Here is an 18,370-nt window from a genome sequence, read left to right on the forward strand (position 1 = left end):
CTTATTTTCCAAATTGTTGATTCGACTCTTAGCTTCATCCACTCTACTGTTGTTTCCCTGTACATTGTTCTTTATTTCAGTTATTGTATCCTTCATTTCTGACTGGGTCTTTTTTATGCTGTTGAGGTCTGTCTCCTTGTTTTGGCAGCTTCCCTGCATTTGTTTCTGTGTATTAGGCAGAGCTGCTTGGACTTTATGTCTTCGTAGTGTGGCCTAATGTAGTAGGTGTCCTGTGGGATCCAGTGGCATAGCCTTCCCTATCACCCAAGCTAGGTACTCGAGGTGCACCCTTTGGGTGGGTTGAGTACACCCTCCTGTTGTAGTTGAGACTTGGTTGCTGTTGGCAGGTCAGTGGGAGGGATTTACCCAGGCCAGTCAGCTGCAAGGACTGGCTGTGACCACTGACTGCCAACCTCCACCCTCTATGGAGGATCAGCTATGCAGGGGGGCAGGGTGGTGGTGCTGTGACGTGGTCTGTAGCTGCCCATTGGGTGCGCTGACCCCGGGGCTTCCTGGGTGGTGCTGCCCAAGGTCAGCCCCGACCTGTGTTTTGTCTGGGGCCACCTTGCCTGAGCTATAAAGCAATCTGAGATGGCTGCTACCTATGCTGGGCTTGGAGAGTCCCAGGGAAGCCAAGCTATGAAACTAATCTTGCTGCTGCTAGTGCCAGGTCTGCGGCTCACTGAGGCCGGCTGTTACTTGTTTGAGAGGATTTAGGAAGTTGTGCAGCATGAGCCAAGACCAACCTTACATTTGGAAAAGCAGCTTGGGTGGGCCCATAAATTGGGTGGGATGGAGTCTTTGGAGATTTCCAAAGTGGGTCCACCAGCATTAGCCAGGTTAATGGTGTCTCAGATATGGCTCCAGCTGGCCAACTCCATGGCTCTGTGGATGGAGGGCTCAGAAAAGGGACAATGACTTCTGCTTGCCCCAATGCCAGACACTTCAGTCTCTCCCTGTATACCACTGGGGCCCTTCAAGCTGCCATCCTGGCGCTGGAGCTCAGAGGGAGTGAGTCTGAGTAGGGGAGTCCGTGTGTGGGCTCTTTAAGAGGAACTGGCTGGGGCTCCAGTGGTTTTTTCCCACTGACTCAATCCCTGTTGGTTTTTGAAGCCAGAAGTTGTGGGGACTTACCTTCCTGGCACTGTACCCCTGGGCTGGGGACCTGGTGTGGGGCTGGGACTCCTTGCTCCCAAGATATCCCTCCCAAATTTTTATACACCACAGAAGGGTACAGTCCAGCCCATTCCACGTCTGCACCCCTCCTACAGTCTGGATGGACATGGTTTCTTTAATTCCATAGTTGTCAGACTTCATTGAACTCAATTTCGGACACTTCTGAGTGATGGTTGTTCTATATTTTAGTTGTGATTTTGATGTGGTTGTGAGAGCAGGTGAGCCATGTCTGCCTACGCTGCCATCTTGGCTGGAAGCCTTCAAAGTTTTAATTTGTTTTTGACAAGTAAAAATTGTGTATATTTATGGTATACAATGTATACATTGTGAAATGATGACCACAATTGAGTGAACCCACCCATCCCCTCAGTTACCGTTTGTGTGTTTGATGACATCGGATATCTACTCAGCAAATTTCAAAAGTGGGATATATTAGTAGCAACTGTAGTTACCATTTTGTACATTAGGTCTCCAGAACTTATTATCTCATAATTGAAAGTTTGTGCTCTTTGCTCAGTTGCCCGCCCGCAGTCTCTGGTAACCAGTATTCCACGGTCTTCCCGTGACTTCAAATTTCTTTTTTACATTCTGTATGTACATGGAATCATGCAGTATTCGTCTTTCTGTGTCTTTCTTATTTCACTTCATTTCGTCCAGGTTCATACATGTTGTCACAAATGGCAGGATTTCCTTTTTAAAAACCTGCATTTATATGCTGATTTCTTAGAGAGACAAACATCGATTTGCTGTTCCACCCACCCACACACCCATCGACTGACTCCTGCACGCACCCGGCAGGGAACTGCACCTGCAACCTGGTGCTTCTGGGGTGGTGCTCCACCCAGCCGAGCAACCGAGCTACCCGCCAGGGCGGGTTTCCCTTGTTTTGAAGGCTGAATAAGATTCCACTCTATATACATGCACGTACACAGGTGACTCTTGAACAACACGAGTCTGAACTGTATGGGTCCACTTAAAGAAGCATTTTCCAGATATTTATCTGTATCATTTTTAATGTGTGGTTGAGAATCCTCAGAGCTGGAGGGCCGACTGTATGCATTGACCTATGCTGTTTTATATAGGGGACCTGAGCACCTGTGGATTTTGGTATCTACAGGGGGTCTTGGAACCACCACCGCAGATACAGAGGGACTACTTTCGTCTGGGGGGGTCAAAGGTAACATGTTGAATTTCGACTGCAAGGGGAGGCTGGCATCCCCAAACCCTGCATTGGTCAAGGATCAGCTGAGATATATAAGCTCACATCTTCTTTATTCAGCTCTTTTTAAAAAGGTTTTAGATTTTATTTATTTATTTCTTGAGAAAGGGGAAGAAGAGAGAGAGGGAGAGAAACATCAGAACATTAATGTGTGGTTGCCTCTCGTGTGCTCCCTACTGGGTATGTGGCCCACAACCCAAGCATGTGCCCTGACTGGGAATGGAACCAGTGACCCTTTGATTTGCAGACTGGCGCTCAATCCACTGAGCCACACCAGCCATGACTTTATTCAGCTGTTAATGGACACTTAGGTTGTTTTCATCTTTTGGCCACTGTCAATGAGGCTGGAATGAGCATGGGATGCAGATATCTCTGAGATAGGGTCTTTTTTTCCCCCTTTGGATCACAGAACTGGGATCGCTGGATCATATGGTAGTTTTATTTTTAATGTTTTGAGGAATCTTCATACTGTTTTCCATCGTGGCTGTACTAGTTTATGTTCCCAACAATGCCCAAGGGTTCACTTTTCTCCAATCCTGCCAACACTTGTTACCTTTTGACTTCTTGAGAATAGCAGTCCTAACAGGTGTGAGGTGATACCTCATTGGGGTTTTGATTTGCATTCTCTGCTGATTAGTAATGTTGAGCATCTTTCCTAGACCCGTTTCAGACTCAGCTATTTCTTATGAAAATTAATGGAAGATTAATGGTAGAGAGAAAAGTTAACCACACAAATGGAGGAGAAATGCATAGTCCTGGAAAATACTGGAACCCAAGTTAATGAAGGGGGGGCAACTATGGCATTTTGGGACTACATTCAATGTAATTTGTCTGCCAAGAGTGTTAGACAGGACAAGGGGCTGGAGGTCTGGGGCACTTGTTGCTAAATGCTATGCTTGCTACATGTTAAAATGTAGAACAGTATTTTGCAGAGGCAGCTGTAACCAGATGAGACTGACAGGAACCCAACAGAACAGAGGTAGCTAACTGCCAAGAAGACCTCAGCATGTAATTAACAGAAGAGTGTATGGAAGCCCAGGCTAAGCCTCCCTTCCGGGAGAAAAGGCTTGGGAGGAGAATCCCTTCTCTTTGACTTGCTACAAGTAAGTAAAATACCTAAGGACAACCATACCCCAGTTTTGAACAGGACACCCCAAGCTACAAACCCCTTTGGTTGGGTAACAAGGGCATGGCCTGGCGTCCAGGGAAGCACTTTGGGAGTACTGCTTAAGAGGACCATGACGGTTCTTGGACATCTGGGGATGGGAGAACCCAGGGTCTTTCCCAGCTGATTCCCATTCACCGTCAAATGCTGCTCAGGTTCCGCTAGCCCTGCCAGGCCAGCGTCCCAGGCAGCCGGCATTGGGAATGCGATCCTTTCCCCAGGCTACCTAGGCCGCTGGGCCCTGGTTTAATCCTGGGCCCAGCCGGATGGAGTCAGACAGAGCAGTCAGCACCCTAGCGCCTGCACACAGTGCCTCAGCTGCAAATGGAAGTATGATTCTTTAGTCCTGAGGTTGGGGTGCCCAGGAACGTAACGACAGTGGATAGAAAGCGTTTGTCCTCGTGCTGGGGAAGGTACTCGGGTAACAAAGGACGCTGTCACCACCCCGGGTGAGCACTTTTGGGATGAGGCGGCAAAGTACGGTCCCGGCTGGAGATTCCCGGTAGCCCCCAACAATAAGTCCGGGAGTCCCCGCCTAGCCCCGCCCCCCGTGCTGTGTCCCCTCCTGCAGCGCAGCTTCATCGCGCCCCCCCCGGGGTCTGCAAAGACCGGAGCCCGGATGAGAGCCCACTGCGCATGCGCACGATACGAGCGCCGCAGGCGTGGAGCGTCTGGATGACGCATCAGGAAAACAGGAAGTGGACCCTACGGCGGCTGCGTTGGGCCAGAAACAGTATCGTTTAGGCGCCGGCAGGGTGGCGGGGAATGAATGGGCGCTGAGCTGAGGGCGCGCCGGTTCTCGCGACGGGCCTGAGGTGGAAGGGCGGCCGCGGCATGGAGGACGACGCGCCCGTGATCTATGGGCTGGAGTTCCAGGTGGGTCCCCGCTTCCCCGTGCAGCGAAGGCCCTAGGCGGTGGCGGCGCGACCGGGGCTCGCGTGGCCACCCCCGCCGCCTGGCTCCGCCGTCCCGGGAGTCGCGTGGCCTGTTTCTCCCCAAGGATCCCGTACGTTTTCGCCCCGCCCCGGCGCTCCTGGAGGCAGGAACGCTGATTTTTCCGGTTCATTTTGACGCCGTTGCGGGGACAGACGACGGAAGTTCTGGCGGCCCCCGCACCCAGCTCCCTACTGTTGACACCTTCCCCGACCCAGACGCACGGTTAGAGCTTTGACGGGCGCGCGGGGACAGCCCGATTAGCGGTGTCACCTGTTGTCCCGCTCACGTCCCGTTTCCTTCAACCTGCATTCTCCAGTCCGTTTTCCCGAGACCAGCACAGTAGGTGCTCAGCAGACGACGGTGAAATGAGTGGACCCCTAGACCCCTAGAGTAAGCGGTGAAGTGGGGGTGCCAGCAGGAAGGCCCGTGGACGGAGAGGGCGCACAGCGCGGGCGGGAGTGCTGCGGCCGGCCTGTGAGAGCCCTGTGCTGGTTCTCCCTTCGCTTCAGAAAACGGGGGACAGATACAAAGAAGTAAAACACGGTTTATTGCTTTATAAAGCACCCCAGTGCTTAACAGTGCAGCCAGTGTGTTAAAAATGCAGTGGATCTGTTTTCGGGAAGCTTACAGCGGGAGAGGCAGCGCTGGTAACTAGTGTGTCGGCCAAAAAGTCGTTAAGTTTTTTCCATAAAATAAAAGACACCTTTTTCATTTTCACCAATAACTTTATTGATTTGGATATTTTGAGTGTGGCAGCTGTCTCCCGCTATTGGCTTCGAGTGGGGAGAAGCCGATGCGCTGCCAAACCCTTTCCCATGCAGAAGACAGCCCCACGGCAAAGAATTATTTGGCCAAAACGTCCATAGTACCAAGAAACTTCGCAAACCACTTTTGACAGGTTCCATCCATCACACCCCTTCTCCGTACACTGCACAAATCTTTTTTTGCATTTCAGTTGTGTTTTTACCTTCCTTGAGATAATAAAGCACAATATGCTGAAAATGTTGCGTATCTTCAATATTAAAATGACTGCATAAAAATTCACCACTTTTGATAAGTTTCTTTGAAATGCACGCTGATAGGACAGCTGTGGCAATAAACCTAACGAAGTTGTTCCAGGTGGAGTTGGAGACAACTAGTGCTTCTGGAGCGCACCTGAGTTGTGGCCGCCCCGGAAAAGCCGGCGCCACCCGGCCCCGGCACCCAGTAGCTGTGTGACTCTGGGCCTCCGTTTCCGCGCCGCTGCAGCGGGACCGTGAGCGTCTCCCCATGGCTGTTGTGGAAATTAAATGAGTCAATGCATTTAATTCAGGCACTAGAACTGTGCCTGGCACACAATGAGAATTCGGGAATGTCGTTCTAATTACTGTAAGGAGACAGAGTTTTCACAGGTGAGCCCCATGCCAGGCAGCGTCTGAGCGCCCCGTGAGCAGTGGTGACTCTGTTAGGGGCTTGGCGGCTGGCCTGCCTCACAAGTTATGGAGAACTGGCTGGCTGTGGGGGGCACTCTGCTTGGCACCGTACAGACCTTCACTCGATTCTCTGCGCGGTCATAGTGGTAGATGCCATTTTCTGTGGTCCCAGGGCACTTAGCAAGAAAATGATACAGTTAGGATTGTGACGTAGGTAGGCTTTAAACCCACCCCAACCCAGCGTCAGAGCGTCTCAACCACAAAGGCATCCTGCTTTCTCCTGGGCGAGGCACACGAGGGGGCGCCTACCACGGGCACAGGCAGGGAGGGCCCCGCCTCCACCGTCCCTGCTGCCAGAGCTGCTTAGGGCTTCCCGGTCTTAAGAGCCCTCCTCGGTAACCCAGAGGTTTTGATCTTCAATGTTGGGTCTTTGAGGTCACTAAAATGTTACTGCCTTGGGGGTTAAATATTTTATCTCAATTTTTAAAACAGATTTTATTTATTTTAGAGAGAGGGGAAGGGAGGGAGAAACAGAGGGAGAGAAACAGCAATGAGTGGCTGCCTCTCACACACCCCCAAATGGGGACCTGGCCCACAACCCAGGCATGTGCCCTGACTGGGAATTGAACCGGTGACCCTTCGGCTCGATAGCTGGCGCTCAATCCAGTGAGCGGCACCAGCCAGGGTTGAATTTTTTTTTTAGTCGTAAAAAAAGTGGCTGACTTTTGCACTTGTTTACTTTGGACGGCCCCGTGGGCTGTGACTTTCCTGACGTGAAGAGCCGTTACTGCAGAAACAGAAAAAGAACCGGAAGTTACTGCGGAGGTTTGGCCGTCAGTGATGTGCAGGTCGTGTGGAGGGCAGTTCCCATGAAAAGACGGGGGTCCGGTTTTCCCCACTGGCTGCCGTGACGGGGCTCAGCGGGCCGAGCGAGGTGCTTCTACTGCAAAGAAAAGGCAGAACAGTGACACCGGGGGCTCATTACAATCAAAGTGCAGAGCGAGTTAATGTCTCTCTGTCTGTAACCTTTGGCATTTTCATTATCATGTGACTTGGAGGGGACCTCTTTGCAGCCACCTTGTTGGGGACTCTCTGTGCTTCCTGGACTTGCATGTCTATTTCCTTCACCAAATTAGGGAAGTTTTCTTTCATTATTTTTTCAAATTTCCAGTTTTCTTGCTCTTCCTCTTCTCTTTCTGGCACTCCTACGAGGCAAATGTTGGACCTCTTGAAGTTGTCCCAGAGACCGCTTACACTACCCTCATTTTTTTGGATTCTCTTTTCCTGTTCTGATTGGTTGTTTTTTGCTTCCTTGTGTTCCAAGTCATTGATTTGATTCTCAGCTGCATCCACTCTACTGTTGTTTCCCTGTAAATTGTTCTTTATTTCAAATAGTCTATCCTTCATTTCTGACTGGGTCTTTTTTATGCTGCTGAGGCCCTCACTAAGTTCTCTGAGCATCCTGATCACCAGTGTTTTGAACTCTGCCTCTGACATTTTGCTCATCTCCATTTCGTTTAGCTCTTTTTCTGGAGTTTTGATCTGTCCTTTCATCTGGGCCACGTTACTTTGTCTCCTTGTTTTGGCAGCCTCCCCGTGTTTGTTTCTACGTATTAGGTAGAGCTTCTTTCACTGCATGTCTTTGTAGTGTGGCCTATTGTAGTAGGTGTCCTGTGGGGTCCAATGGCACAGCCTCCCGTAACACCCAAGCCGGGTACTCGAGGTGCACCCTTTGTGTGGGCTGAGTACACCCTCCTGTTGTAGTTGAGACTTGGTTGCTGTTGGCAGGTCAGTGGAAGGGATATACTCAGGCCAGTCAGCTGCAAGGACTGGCTGTGACCACTGACCACCAACCTTCGCCCTCTGTGGAGGATCAGCTGTGCAGGGGGACAGGGCGGTGGTGCTGTGACGTGGTCTGTAGCTGTCCACTGGGTGTGCTGGCCCTGGGTGGTGCCAGCCAAGTGCAGACCACACCTGTGTTTTGCCCAGGGCCACCCTGCCTGGGTTATAAAGCAATCTGAGAAGGCTTGGAGAGTCCCAGGTGAAGCCAAGCTGTGAATCTAGGCTGGCTGCTGCTCGTGCTGGGCCTGAGCCTGTTTAGCAAGAAGTACAGGGGCTGGAGGCTCACTGAGGCCGGCTGTTGCTTGTTTGAGAGGATTTAGGAAGTTGTGCAGCATGAGTTAAGACCAGCCTTACATAGGGAAAAACAGGTTGGGTGGGCCGCTGAGCTGGGTGGGGCGGAGCCTCTGAGCATCTCTAAGGCGGGTCCAACAGTGTTAGCCAGGTTGGTGAAGTCTCAGATATGGGACCAGCTTGCTGGCTCCGTCAGGGAGGGTTTAGAAAATGGGCAATGGCCTCCATTCCCCCCGATGCCAGACCCTTCAGTTCCTCCCTGTATGTCACTGGGGCCCTTCAAGCTGCCATCCTGGCGCTGGAGCTCAGAGGGACTGAGTCTGAGTAGGTGAGTCTGTGCGTGGGCTCTTTATGTGGATCTGGTTGGGGCTCCAGCGGTTTCTTCCACTGACTCAATCCCTGCTGGTTTTTGCATCCGGAAGTTGTGGGGACTTACCTTCCTGGCACTGGAACTCTGGGCTGTGGGGTCCTGGTGTGGGTCTGGGACTCCTTGCTCCCAAAGTGTCCCTCCCAAATGTTTATCCGCCACTCCTGGTGGTTGCGGGAGCAGCCCGTTCTGCACCTGAGACCCTCCTACCTGTCTGGATGGACGTGGTTTCTTTAATTTCGTGGTTGTCGGGCTTCCATTCCACTTGATTTCTGACGGTTCTGAGTGATGGTTGTTCTATATTTTAGGTGTGATTTTGAGGTGGTTGTGCGAGGAGGCGAGCCTGTCTGACCTCACCGCCATCGTGACCAGAGCCTTTGTTCTGCTCTGAGACTTGAGTGCACATCACTTGAAAAGCCTCCCTTATCTCAGGCAGCCTGTGTGTTTCCGGTGTGGGCCGTGAGAAATGGGCATTTACCTAGCACAGAATGAGGAACGGGGGACTGTCCTCCTGCTCTTTCTTTCCTCGTTTTCAGGGAGTCTTCCCTGAGGAGGTCGTCTGCGCCGTCTAGGAAGTGCCCAGGTGGTCCTCGCTGTCTGGTGGGCCGGCCGCGGGACTTGGGGTGGCTGTGGGAGAAGAGGCCTTTCTGGAGGGAGGTTGCCCACTGGGGTGGTGGGCAGACCTGTCCCTGCTCCATGTCTCGGCTGTGCGGAGCGGAAGTCCCTCTGTGCCCACTGGTCCCGCGGGGCCTCGGGCCTTCCCCGGGTCTGGAGTGTGGCTCTTGAAGGCCAGTTCCCTTAATAAAACACGAGAACCGAGGTACGGTCCCTTCCTGTCATCCAGGGCAGTCATTTGCTTGCTCAGCCTACTAAGCACAGGAGTGCAGTTTTGAGCTCCCCAGGGAGTTGTGTGCGCTGAGTTCCTTCTGCGAGGGGCTGGTCTTCGTGCCCCTGTGACGGGTGGACCTGGCTGGCTCCCGTGGGGAGCTCTTCCCTGCCCTTGTCTGGGCTCTCAGCCTCTCCAGCTGCCTCTTACTGGCGTGGTTCTCTAAATGGGGGCGGCTGGCGGAGGAGAGCTCTGAGGAAGAGGCCACACTGCCCCTTGGAACAGTGGGTGGGACTTGTGGGGTTCTAGGGAAGCCACCTGCGATCTCCTGTCAACCAGGTATGTACCTGTCCTCCTTCGTTTCCAGTTCCCCGCTTCCCTGTGGGGACAGACAGAGAGCTGGGCCCCGGCTGGGAGCCCGGGTTTTCTCTGCTCCAGAAGCTGTGTGGCTGGGCCTCCGTCAGCTGCCCTCTCTGGTGCTCAGTGTCTTTGTCTCCGTGTGGGAACTGAGCTAAATTTAGCCCTCCCGTCTGCCTCCTCGAACGAGGAGGTGAACCAAGACAAAACACGTGGACTTTTTTCGTGACCTATTGCACTCTCAACATTTCAATCTTATTGTAATAGCGTCATTTCAACCCCTGAAAACCATCTTTGTGACTCGGCTTAGAGAGGTCACTCATCATCCGGTCGACCAAAGGCGCAGAATTACAGGCCCGGGTAGAGCTTTGTGACCAGAACGCCAGGGCTACAATGCTTTCGTCAGTTCACCCAGTCAGGCACTAGGAAGATCTTAAACTTTTATGAGATTTCACTGTAATGTTTAAAGATGCAGTGTAGATTTAAAAAAAAATAAGAATGGTTTTCGCCCTGGCTGGTGCGGCTCCGTGGACTGAGTGCCGGCCTGAGAACCAAAGGGTCGCTGGATCGATTCCCAGTCAGGGCACATGCCTGGGTTTCGGGCCAGGTCCCCAGTAGGGGGCATGAGAGAGGCAACCACACATTGATGTTTCTCTCCCTCTCTTTCTCCCTGCCTTCCTCTCGCTACAAAGAGGTAAATTAAAAAAAAATAAGAAGAATGCTTTTCCTCTTCGATTAAAAACAGTGCCACCTGGCTGAGGAAGAAGAAGGAAGTTCCAGATTTTCTCACGCCGTGGTGCTGTTCTCACACTGTGGCTCCTCGACTCGGAAGCACGTGGTCGACTTAGACCTTGCTTTGCATGTTTACCGTGGTTCCTCTCCGGGCACGTGGTTCTTGGCACCGTGAACTGCTCTGGAGTGAGGCAGACTGAGTGCGGGCTCACTGTCGTCGCTCGTGGAGCCCCCGCCTCCCTGAATTGCCCCTCCGGTTCGGTCTGATGGCCACACTCAGTTCACTCCTTGCAGGTTTTCTTCTGCCGACAGTGGTGGCCTTTCGTCCTGCCTTCCGTCCGAAGCTGAGCGGCCGGGCTATGTCTTTCAGGAACGGCCTGGACCCTCCCTTCCTCACTATCATTTTTCTCTGAGCCAGGGGTGTTTAAGTTGGATAGGGTTCAGAGAGTCTCTGAATTTGCTGATGCACACAAAATTCTGTGTGTATGTATGCACATTTCTGGCAGAAAATCTATAGATTCATAAAGAATTCATTAGTTTTCCCAAGAGGCCTAAGACTCCAAAAACTGCCCAGCCCAGCGTGGCCGAGAAGGGCGGGCATCCTGGCAGCAGGAGCGGGAAGTGCTCGCGGTGGAGGGATGGGACGGAGTAGGCTCTCTTCCCCGGATGTCTGATGATCGGGCACTGCCTCAGCCCTCTGCCTCTCGGTTTCACTGAAGTGTGTCGTAGTAGCGAACATTTCCGTGCCACTGGCTTTTGAGGAAGGGTGGGGACCCGTATGAGACGGTCGTGTTTTACAGGAGATGCCCAGAGACGGCCGTGCACCCCAGACTAGAGTCCGGGACAGCCGTGGAACTGCGCTTCTCGCTGTGCCGAAGGGAATGAGCCCGGGCATTGAGAACAGGCAGGAAGCCCACACGATGGGAGAAGCGGGGTGTCTGGCCTGTTTCCAGCTGCGGCGGGGAGCGAGGATGTGGCAGGGCCCTTGCTGTGACTGTGTCTGTCCACGGCCCGCACCACGACCCTGCTCCTGGAGAGCAGCACCTTGCTGCCCGACGGCTCTGTGGTTGTTGGCGGTCTTCCCATCGTCCTCTGCCAGAGACTTGGTTTAAAACACCTGCTCTGGCCCTGGCTGGTGTGGCTCAGTGGGTTGGGCATCGCCCCACAGACCGAAGGTCGCTGGTTTGATTCCCGGTCAGGGCACGGGCCTGGGTTGCGGGCCAGGTCCCCAGTTGCTCTCGGTCAATGATTCTGTCACACATCGATGTTTCTCTCCCTCTTTCTCCTCCCTTCCCTTTTCTCTAAACATAAATAAGTAAAATCTTTTAAAAAAGCCCCCCTGCTCCGCCATGACCGGGGGCTGCTGCGTGCTTGGTTGTTGAAGGGTAACGTGTTCCTCCAGCCCGTCCGTTACTGTCGGCAAGTACGGTTTTGTGAACAACACAGTTGCCTCCTAACTGCTTGGCTTTGTGCCCCTTTCCGCTGTTCCCCTGCACACGCCGTGGGTGGGGGCGGGGCTGCCGTGCCGTCGCCAATGCCTGTGCTGTCCTTCCTCCGCAGGCTCGCGCCCTCAGCCCGCAGACGGCGGAGACAGACGCCATCCGGTTCTTGGTCGGGACGCAGTCTCTGAAGTATGATAATCAGGTAACTGCTGTGTCTGCCCAGTGCGCTCGTGTTCACGACCAAACCTGCTCTGACCTTTGTGGCCACTTTGCTCCCGATTGTTCAAGCAGCCTTTGAGCCAGTGAACGCCACGCAGACAGAGTGGGGCTTTCTTTGGGATTCAGGTGTCCGGCCGGAGGAGCCGGCTGCACTCAGGAATCGGCACTTACCTGTGTGGCGTTGCCATCGGCGCTGTTTGGTCAGAAAGGATTTACCATGTTGGTCACTGAGAGGCAGCCTGGGGTCCGTTGTCGGCACCAGCTCCTCTCCCGGCCGGGACGGCCTCTTGCTGCTCAGAGCACGCTCCCCCGAGCCTGGGCGAGGCCGCAGCCCCTTCTGCACGCAGCACTCTGGGCTGTCGCCACCAGCCGGCCCAGGCAGACACTTTGCTGTTCTGGCCATGTGAGAAGAAGGGACGTTGGGTGTTCGTGACATCAGGGTTCAGTTCATGGCTTGACCCTGACCGTGCGGCCTTGAGCAAATGGCCTCACCTTGCTGGACTTCATTCTGTCCCTTAAATGGAGGTGCGTGGTGGTGTGTGGAAGGGCCCTGTCCCTGACCCTGGGGAAGCGCACACAGGCCGTGCCGGACGGCGCTGGGCCTCTGCCCCTTGTCGCGGGGGGGGGGGGGGGTGGCACTCAGACGGTGCGCTCAGGGGACTCCCGTGTTCAGCTTACACGTTACAGCGAGAAGCACGGAACTGTTGGGAAACCTCTCCCACGTCCCCAGGGTGCGGTGCCACTGAGGGCGTGGCTGCTGGCACCCCCGTCTTTGGTCTCATCCCCGTGAACCTCCTCTCTGAGCCGCTGGTCAGGCGGTCGGCTCAGTCCCCGGCCCATTTTCCAACCTGGGGGGAACGAGACGCTGGGTCTCACGACTTCCTCGCCACCTTCCCCCGGCCGTCAGGAAGAGGGTTTCTGTTGTTCCGGGAGGCGTGCGACCTTGCTGGGACGGTCCTCCTCCGTCCCCCTCGTCTGGTGCACTGGCAGGACTCCTCCGCCCTCCCGTGCGGGGTGCGCACGCACAGGAAACGGCGGCTCTCTCCACCTTGCGCTGCGCTTCCCTGGAGGGGGCGGAACAGACGAGCAGAGGCTGCAGCGACGGCTGTGTCGGCTGTGCCGTGTGCCCAGGAGAAGTGGCCCAGCTTCCCGTCTGTGGGCCCCGCTCTAGCCCCACCTGGAAGATGGCTTTCCACCGAGGCCTTCAGGGCATGGAGGACGTGAGGACGTATGTGTCACCGGCCCTCTGCCCTGTTGGTTAGCACCGGGACTCCTTCCTGGGGGCGGGGGGTGGGGGGCACGGAGGGCAGATGCAACAGCTCTCATGCTCCACATGCACCTTCCCTCTCACTCCACAGGGGCCTCCCTCTCAGTGAGGCAGCTGTGTTTCCTCGTGTGACATCCTGCGCACACACAACATGCAAACATCTTTCCACATGGCACTCACACATGTCCTCCCACATGCCACATGCCTGTTCCCCTTGCACATTACCCATGTTCCCATATGTGACGGGACACACAGTTTTCACATGCAGCACATTCCACGTCGCATGTGACATGTGTGTTCTTTCCACACATGGTGTGTGTTTGCAGGGATCCCACTGTGGGGCTGCCCCAGGCACTGGCCTGTGTCCTGTGCTGGGTGGTAACTGCCTTCTGTGGAGAGGAGGCCCCAGGAGGGGTGAGCACAGTCCCCACAGGCCACACCGCTGTCTGTGGGAGGGGACGGCTGTTCCTGGGTTTCCCAGCAGGGCCATTGTGGTGTGACCCCCGAGTGCGTGGTGGTGGGGAGAAGACTCGCTGAGTCTGCTTCTCTTCCAGCCTCGCCCTGAGCTGCTTCTCTGCAGCCAGGGCGTGTAGGACTGTGGGTGGCTCTGTGATGGTCACGTGTGGCCGAGAACTTGTGCAGGTGTCCAATGGCCGGCAGCTGGGACCCGCTGCGGAGTGCACGTGGGGCAGGCGCCAGCCAGGCGCTGGGGTAGAGGTCAGTAACTCGGGAGCTGGCCCCTGGGGGCCCCGATGGACTGAGGACCGGAAGGTCAACACGCGCTTCCAGGAGGGAGGTGGGAGCGGCTGCAGGAGGCCCCCGACCCCAGGGTCAAGGTCTGGGCTGGACTGGGCCATTCCCAGGCCTGCTACCTCAGTGGACAGAACTAGGGGTGTGGACCCCACTTCTAAACATAGGAGGAAGTTGGCCCTAAGCAGTCACATGGTTTGTCCCAGGCGACCCAGCTGGAATGTGACAGAATTGTGACTGAGACACCCTGCTGCACCTGCCCCCCAGCTGTGCTGCAGCCTGCACTTTATAAAGCCTGTGACAGCGAGTCCTGAACACTTGCTGTGCATGTTGCTGCACACCTGCCCACAGAGGGAGCGCTGTGCTTCAGGTACGCGCCCCAAGGCCAGGGCCCCTGCCAGGGAGCAGCAGCTCCAGGCTGGCTGTGCTGCAGCAGGAGCTGTGACAAAAGAACCCTTTCTCCTCCAGGGGCTCTGCGCCCCACCGCCCCTGCCTTCTCAGGCCTTCCCTGGGGGGTGGAGCTGCCTGCTGGTGGTCACAGCCCTGGGCTGTGCCTCAGGCCTTCAGCTCCTGTGGGGCCGCCCTCAGTTCCCAGGGAAGTGACGATTCTACTGAAGGCCGGAGCTGTCACAGCTGCCCGCCTGCCTGCCTTTGCGGATGGAGCGTGCCCTTTTCCGGCCCTTCCTGTGCACAGGGCTCAGCGCTGGGCAGGGAGCTGGGCCTGGAGTCCCTGCTCAGAGGGAGCCGTGGGTTTCAGGTGGGAGGGGTTTGTTGGCCTCCGCGTTGGGCTGGTCCCAGGGTTTCACTGCAGCGGGCTAAGCCCCTGTTTCTTATGCAGATGGGGGACGAGTATTGGGTGGCCAGAGGAGGCTTGTGCCTTGTCCTCTCTGTGCATGGCCCCACGATTGGGGTCAGGGCCACACCCCAGCCCTCAGTGACAACACTCCGGTGCTTCCCCCTGCAGAGCTGTCCCTGTGCCTTCTTTCCCTTTCATTTGCGCCCAAGGAGTCCTGTGTCTGCACGCTGGTACGGAATAGCATTGTCACACAGTGCCCCCTCTGCTGGCAAGTCCTGTCCTTGGCCCCTCGTTAGAAATCGGATTCCTGGGCCCCACGCCAGACTGCCTGGCCCTCCCTCTCTCCCCCTCCTGCCCTCTCCTCCCCCATTCCCTCAGTGAGACAGGAACCGACCGCCCCAGCAGTCCGGTCCTGGATGACGCAGGGCCAGCGGCTCAGCAGTGTGGCCGAGACCCCACCATTCCCATTTCTACATTGTTCTAGGTGGCCTGCCGAATTCAGGGGCTCTGATATGCTCTCCCCACCCCTCAAGTCCAGTGCCTAAGGTGTGCCGCCCGAGGTGCTCTCTGGGATGTGCTCCAAGGGACGGAGCCCCTTATATTCCAGGGAGCGCCCTTGCTGGCAGAGTGTGGGTGTGGAGTGTGGGGTCCTGCTCCAGCTGCAGGGCACGCACTGGGACCGCAGGCGAGGGTGGGGATGGACGGGGCTTCTGTGCTCCAGCAGAGCGTGCACCCGGACCGGCAGGCAGGGCCGTTCTGTGGGCGCGGGCAGCGTGTTTGATCACGCACAGCGCTTCCGCCCATTGTCCAAGTCTCCAGTGCAGGAGCAGTCTACGTTTCAGCCACAACGCAGAGGCCTTAGGAGTCCAGGTCCTTGCACATACGCCCGCTGAAGCACGAGGTCTGCCCCACGGCAGGAAGGGGCAGCAGCCCTGTGGCCCAGGTCTCTGGACGCCTGCCGTGCCGAGGCGGATGGGCTGAAGGAGAAGCTGGGCCTTCGGGTGCTCCCGTGGGGTGGGAGGAAGGAGAGCTGGTGCCCAGAGGAGGTCAGGGTGGACAGCTCTGCGTGGGGGTCTCACCGTCTGCACTGTCGTGTGGTGTTCTCAGGGCAGGGCCAGGCCAGCGGGAGGGGACTTTTTGTTGTGGATGTGACAGGCCAGGGACGAATAGATGGTGAGGCCCTGGGGGGCCAGGGGTGGGGTGTCTGCTGTGGGCACGGGAGCCCACTCTTCTAGCCAGGGCGGTTCTGCCAGCCCCTGGGAGGGCTGTGTGCTCAGAGGTGATCCTTAAGTGCTCATTTCTCGTTTTCAGTTTTACGCACTTAAAATTTCTTTTCAACAGTTTGCTTACCTTCTGCTCAAGAGGAGGGATGGAATGGAAAGACACTGCGGAGGCCGACCTCACGGGCGCACGTCTGGTCTGGGCCGCTGCAGGGCCCGGGCCAGGGACGCGCCCAGAGACCCCTGTCTCTGAGCCCCGACTCCCCAAGGGAGGGGGTGTTGATTAACATCTTCCGGGCTTCCCGACACACTGCATAACCGACCCTCACACCTACGCCTTACCCCTGCACTGGTAAACCCAACTTTAGCAGTTTGAATGACGGTCATGTGACCCCTCGTCCAAACCATTCCAGTTAAGGACGGTTCGGTCTTCATTCGAGGCCGTTAAGAACATTTTAAGAACTGGACGCGTCACGAACACTTCAACGTGACAGCTGAGCGCTGCCCAGCCGGCCCCGGGCCCTCGCCGCCCTCTGAGCCCATGTCGGTGGGTCCTCCTTTTGTGCCCCCGCAGACTTGCGTGCTCACCTTAATTCCAGCACCTTCTCCGTGGCATCACTGCCCCTGTGACTGCGTGTGTTTACCCAGCAGGACGGCTCTCTCTAGTCCCAGTGCGGGCAGGCAGACGTGGTGCCCGAGAGCAGACGGCCCGTCCTCAGTGCGCACGCGGGGAGGCTAAGGTCAGGGCTGCACAGGGTTCGGTGGCAGAGGCAGGGTTTGACTTGGCGTCCAAAGTGACCCCTAAGGGGCCTGGGTTACCGTCACGTGCAGGCCCTGTGGGTGGAAATGGTCGGGAGAGAACGGAGGTCCCCTGAAGCTGTCGGGGTCACGGGAACGTCGTTAAAACGGCGTGTAGCACTTGCTCCGTGGCGTGTAGCACGGCAAAGCAGTGCGTGTGAGTCAGGAAAGGAAGGCCCCTGGGGAAGGGGAGAGCTCGGGCCCCGCCCTATGAAGATGACCAGTCCCCTCCCAGGCCCTCGGGCATTTGGACGAGCCTGCTGTTCACCCAGCAGATGCGGGGGTGCGAGCTCAGGGCTGGCCGTCTCCCTTCAGGAGAGAGGGCGGCCCGGCCCTGGCCCTGCATGGGCCCCTGAGTGCACCCCGCTGTGACAGGGCGGTCATACACGGCACTTCGTGTGAGCAGTCCCTGCTGCCAGACCTCGAGGTGACTTTGACCTGTGATGGCGATAATCAGTGCCCCCCGTGAACGTTCTCTGATCAGAACCTTGGCGCAGATCCATGATTATTTTCTTAGAATTTATTTTTGAAATTACTGTTTTATCTTTCTCATTGACTTGCGTATTGAGAAGAGAGTGGATGTGAAAATTATTTTAATTCCCCCCAAAATTATCCCTCAAAGCATGGAGACAGCACGTTTAACTTTTCCCTTAGTGGCTGGAATGCAATGCCCTTATAATTAACATGGCAGAGCGCTGACAAGCTGAGACAGGGAGCGTCACGTGCTGCCCCCCGCACGGGGCTTCCGCTCGTCTCCGGGGAGGTGGGTGCGCAGAGCTGCGTGCTGCTGGTGTGACGGGCGGCCTTCGGGCCTCCGCTGTGCTGCCGTGGGATTGAGGGAGGCCCTGACGTGCTCTCTCTGTTGTCTGTGCAGATCCACATCATAGATTTCGACGACGAAAACAACATCATAAACAAAAACGTCCTCCTCCACCAGGTGGGCGAGATCTGGCACATCAGCGCGAGTCCCGCAGACAAGGGGGTGCTGGCCACCTGCTACAGTAAGAGTAAGTGCTGCGCCTTCGTCCGCGCCGCCAGGGGGCGCGGGAGGGTGCTGTCGCTCCGCTCCGCTGACGGGTTGGCGCGATCTGTCGGATCTGCGGGCTGTGCGGGCGTGGCGTTGGCGGCGTGGCGTTGGCGGGGAAGCTGCGCCACTGTGGGCGCGCCGTGCAGCCGAAGATGGAAGCCGCAGATGGGAGCCGCGTGCACGACCCGGGCATGCAGTCTGAGCTCTTCCTGGAACTCTGACCCCTCGGGGCGGCGCGGAGGGGCGATGTGCCCGAGGCTCTGGAATAATGGATGTGGGCGTCGTCCCACGCCAATTAGCTGGGCCACTCAGGAAGGCAGCCGGGCTGGCCTGTCTCCTGTTGCCTGCGTGTGTGCGCATGCGTGTGTGAGGACAGCCACGACTGGTCCCCACCCTGCAAACCCCTCTGCACACACACGTGGGTGTGCATTCGTGTCCTGCCGGTGTCTCCCAGCTTGATCGCCAGGGCGCACAGTTCAAACGCCTGGGACACGCCCCCGCCGGAGTTTTCCTTTCCGTCGTTGCCAG

General features: G+C 56.3%; 2 protein-coding genes across 5 annotated transcripts in view; one reads left to right on the plus strand and one right to left on the minus strand.

Annotated features, from left to right (window-relative positions):
- The window catches only part of RPS7 (ribosomal protein S7), a 175,095-nt gene that overhangs the window by 55,300 nt on the left and 101,425 nt on the right, over positions 1-18,370 (minus strand). The window lies entirely within an intron of this gene.
- EIPR1 (EARP complex and GARP complex interacting protein 1) overlaps positions 4,265-18,370 on the plus strand; it is a 65,288-nt gene continuing 51,182 nt past the window's right edge. For all 4 annotated transcript variants that reach the window (XR_008426933.1, XM_024552433.4, XM_053925127.1 and 1 more), the window contains exons 1-3: positions 4,265-4,436; positions 11,884-11,967; positions 17,690-17,822. Coding sequence is in view for 3 of the 4 variants with exons in the window: in XM_024552433.4 (XP_024408201.1) it covers positions 4,395-4,436; positions 11,884-11,967; positions 17,690-17,822 (259 nt within the window). In the remaining variant the exon portion in view is untranslated. The remainder of the gene's footprint in view (positions 4,437-11,883; positions 11,968-17,689; positions 17,823-18,370) is intronic.

This window comes from Desmodus rotundus, chromosome 5 (genome assembly GCF_022682495.2).
Source record: "Desmodus rotundus isolate HL8 chromosome 5, HLdesRot8A.1, whole genome shotgun sequence".
In the NCBI taxonomy this organism is placed as follows: domain Eukaryota; kingdom Metazoa; phylum Chordata; class Mammalia; order Chiroptera; family Phyllostomidae; genus Desmodus; species Desmodus rotundus.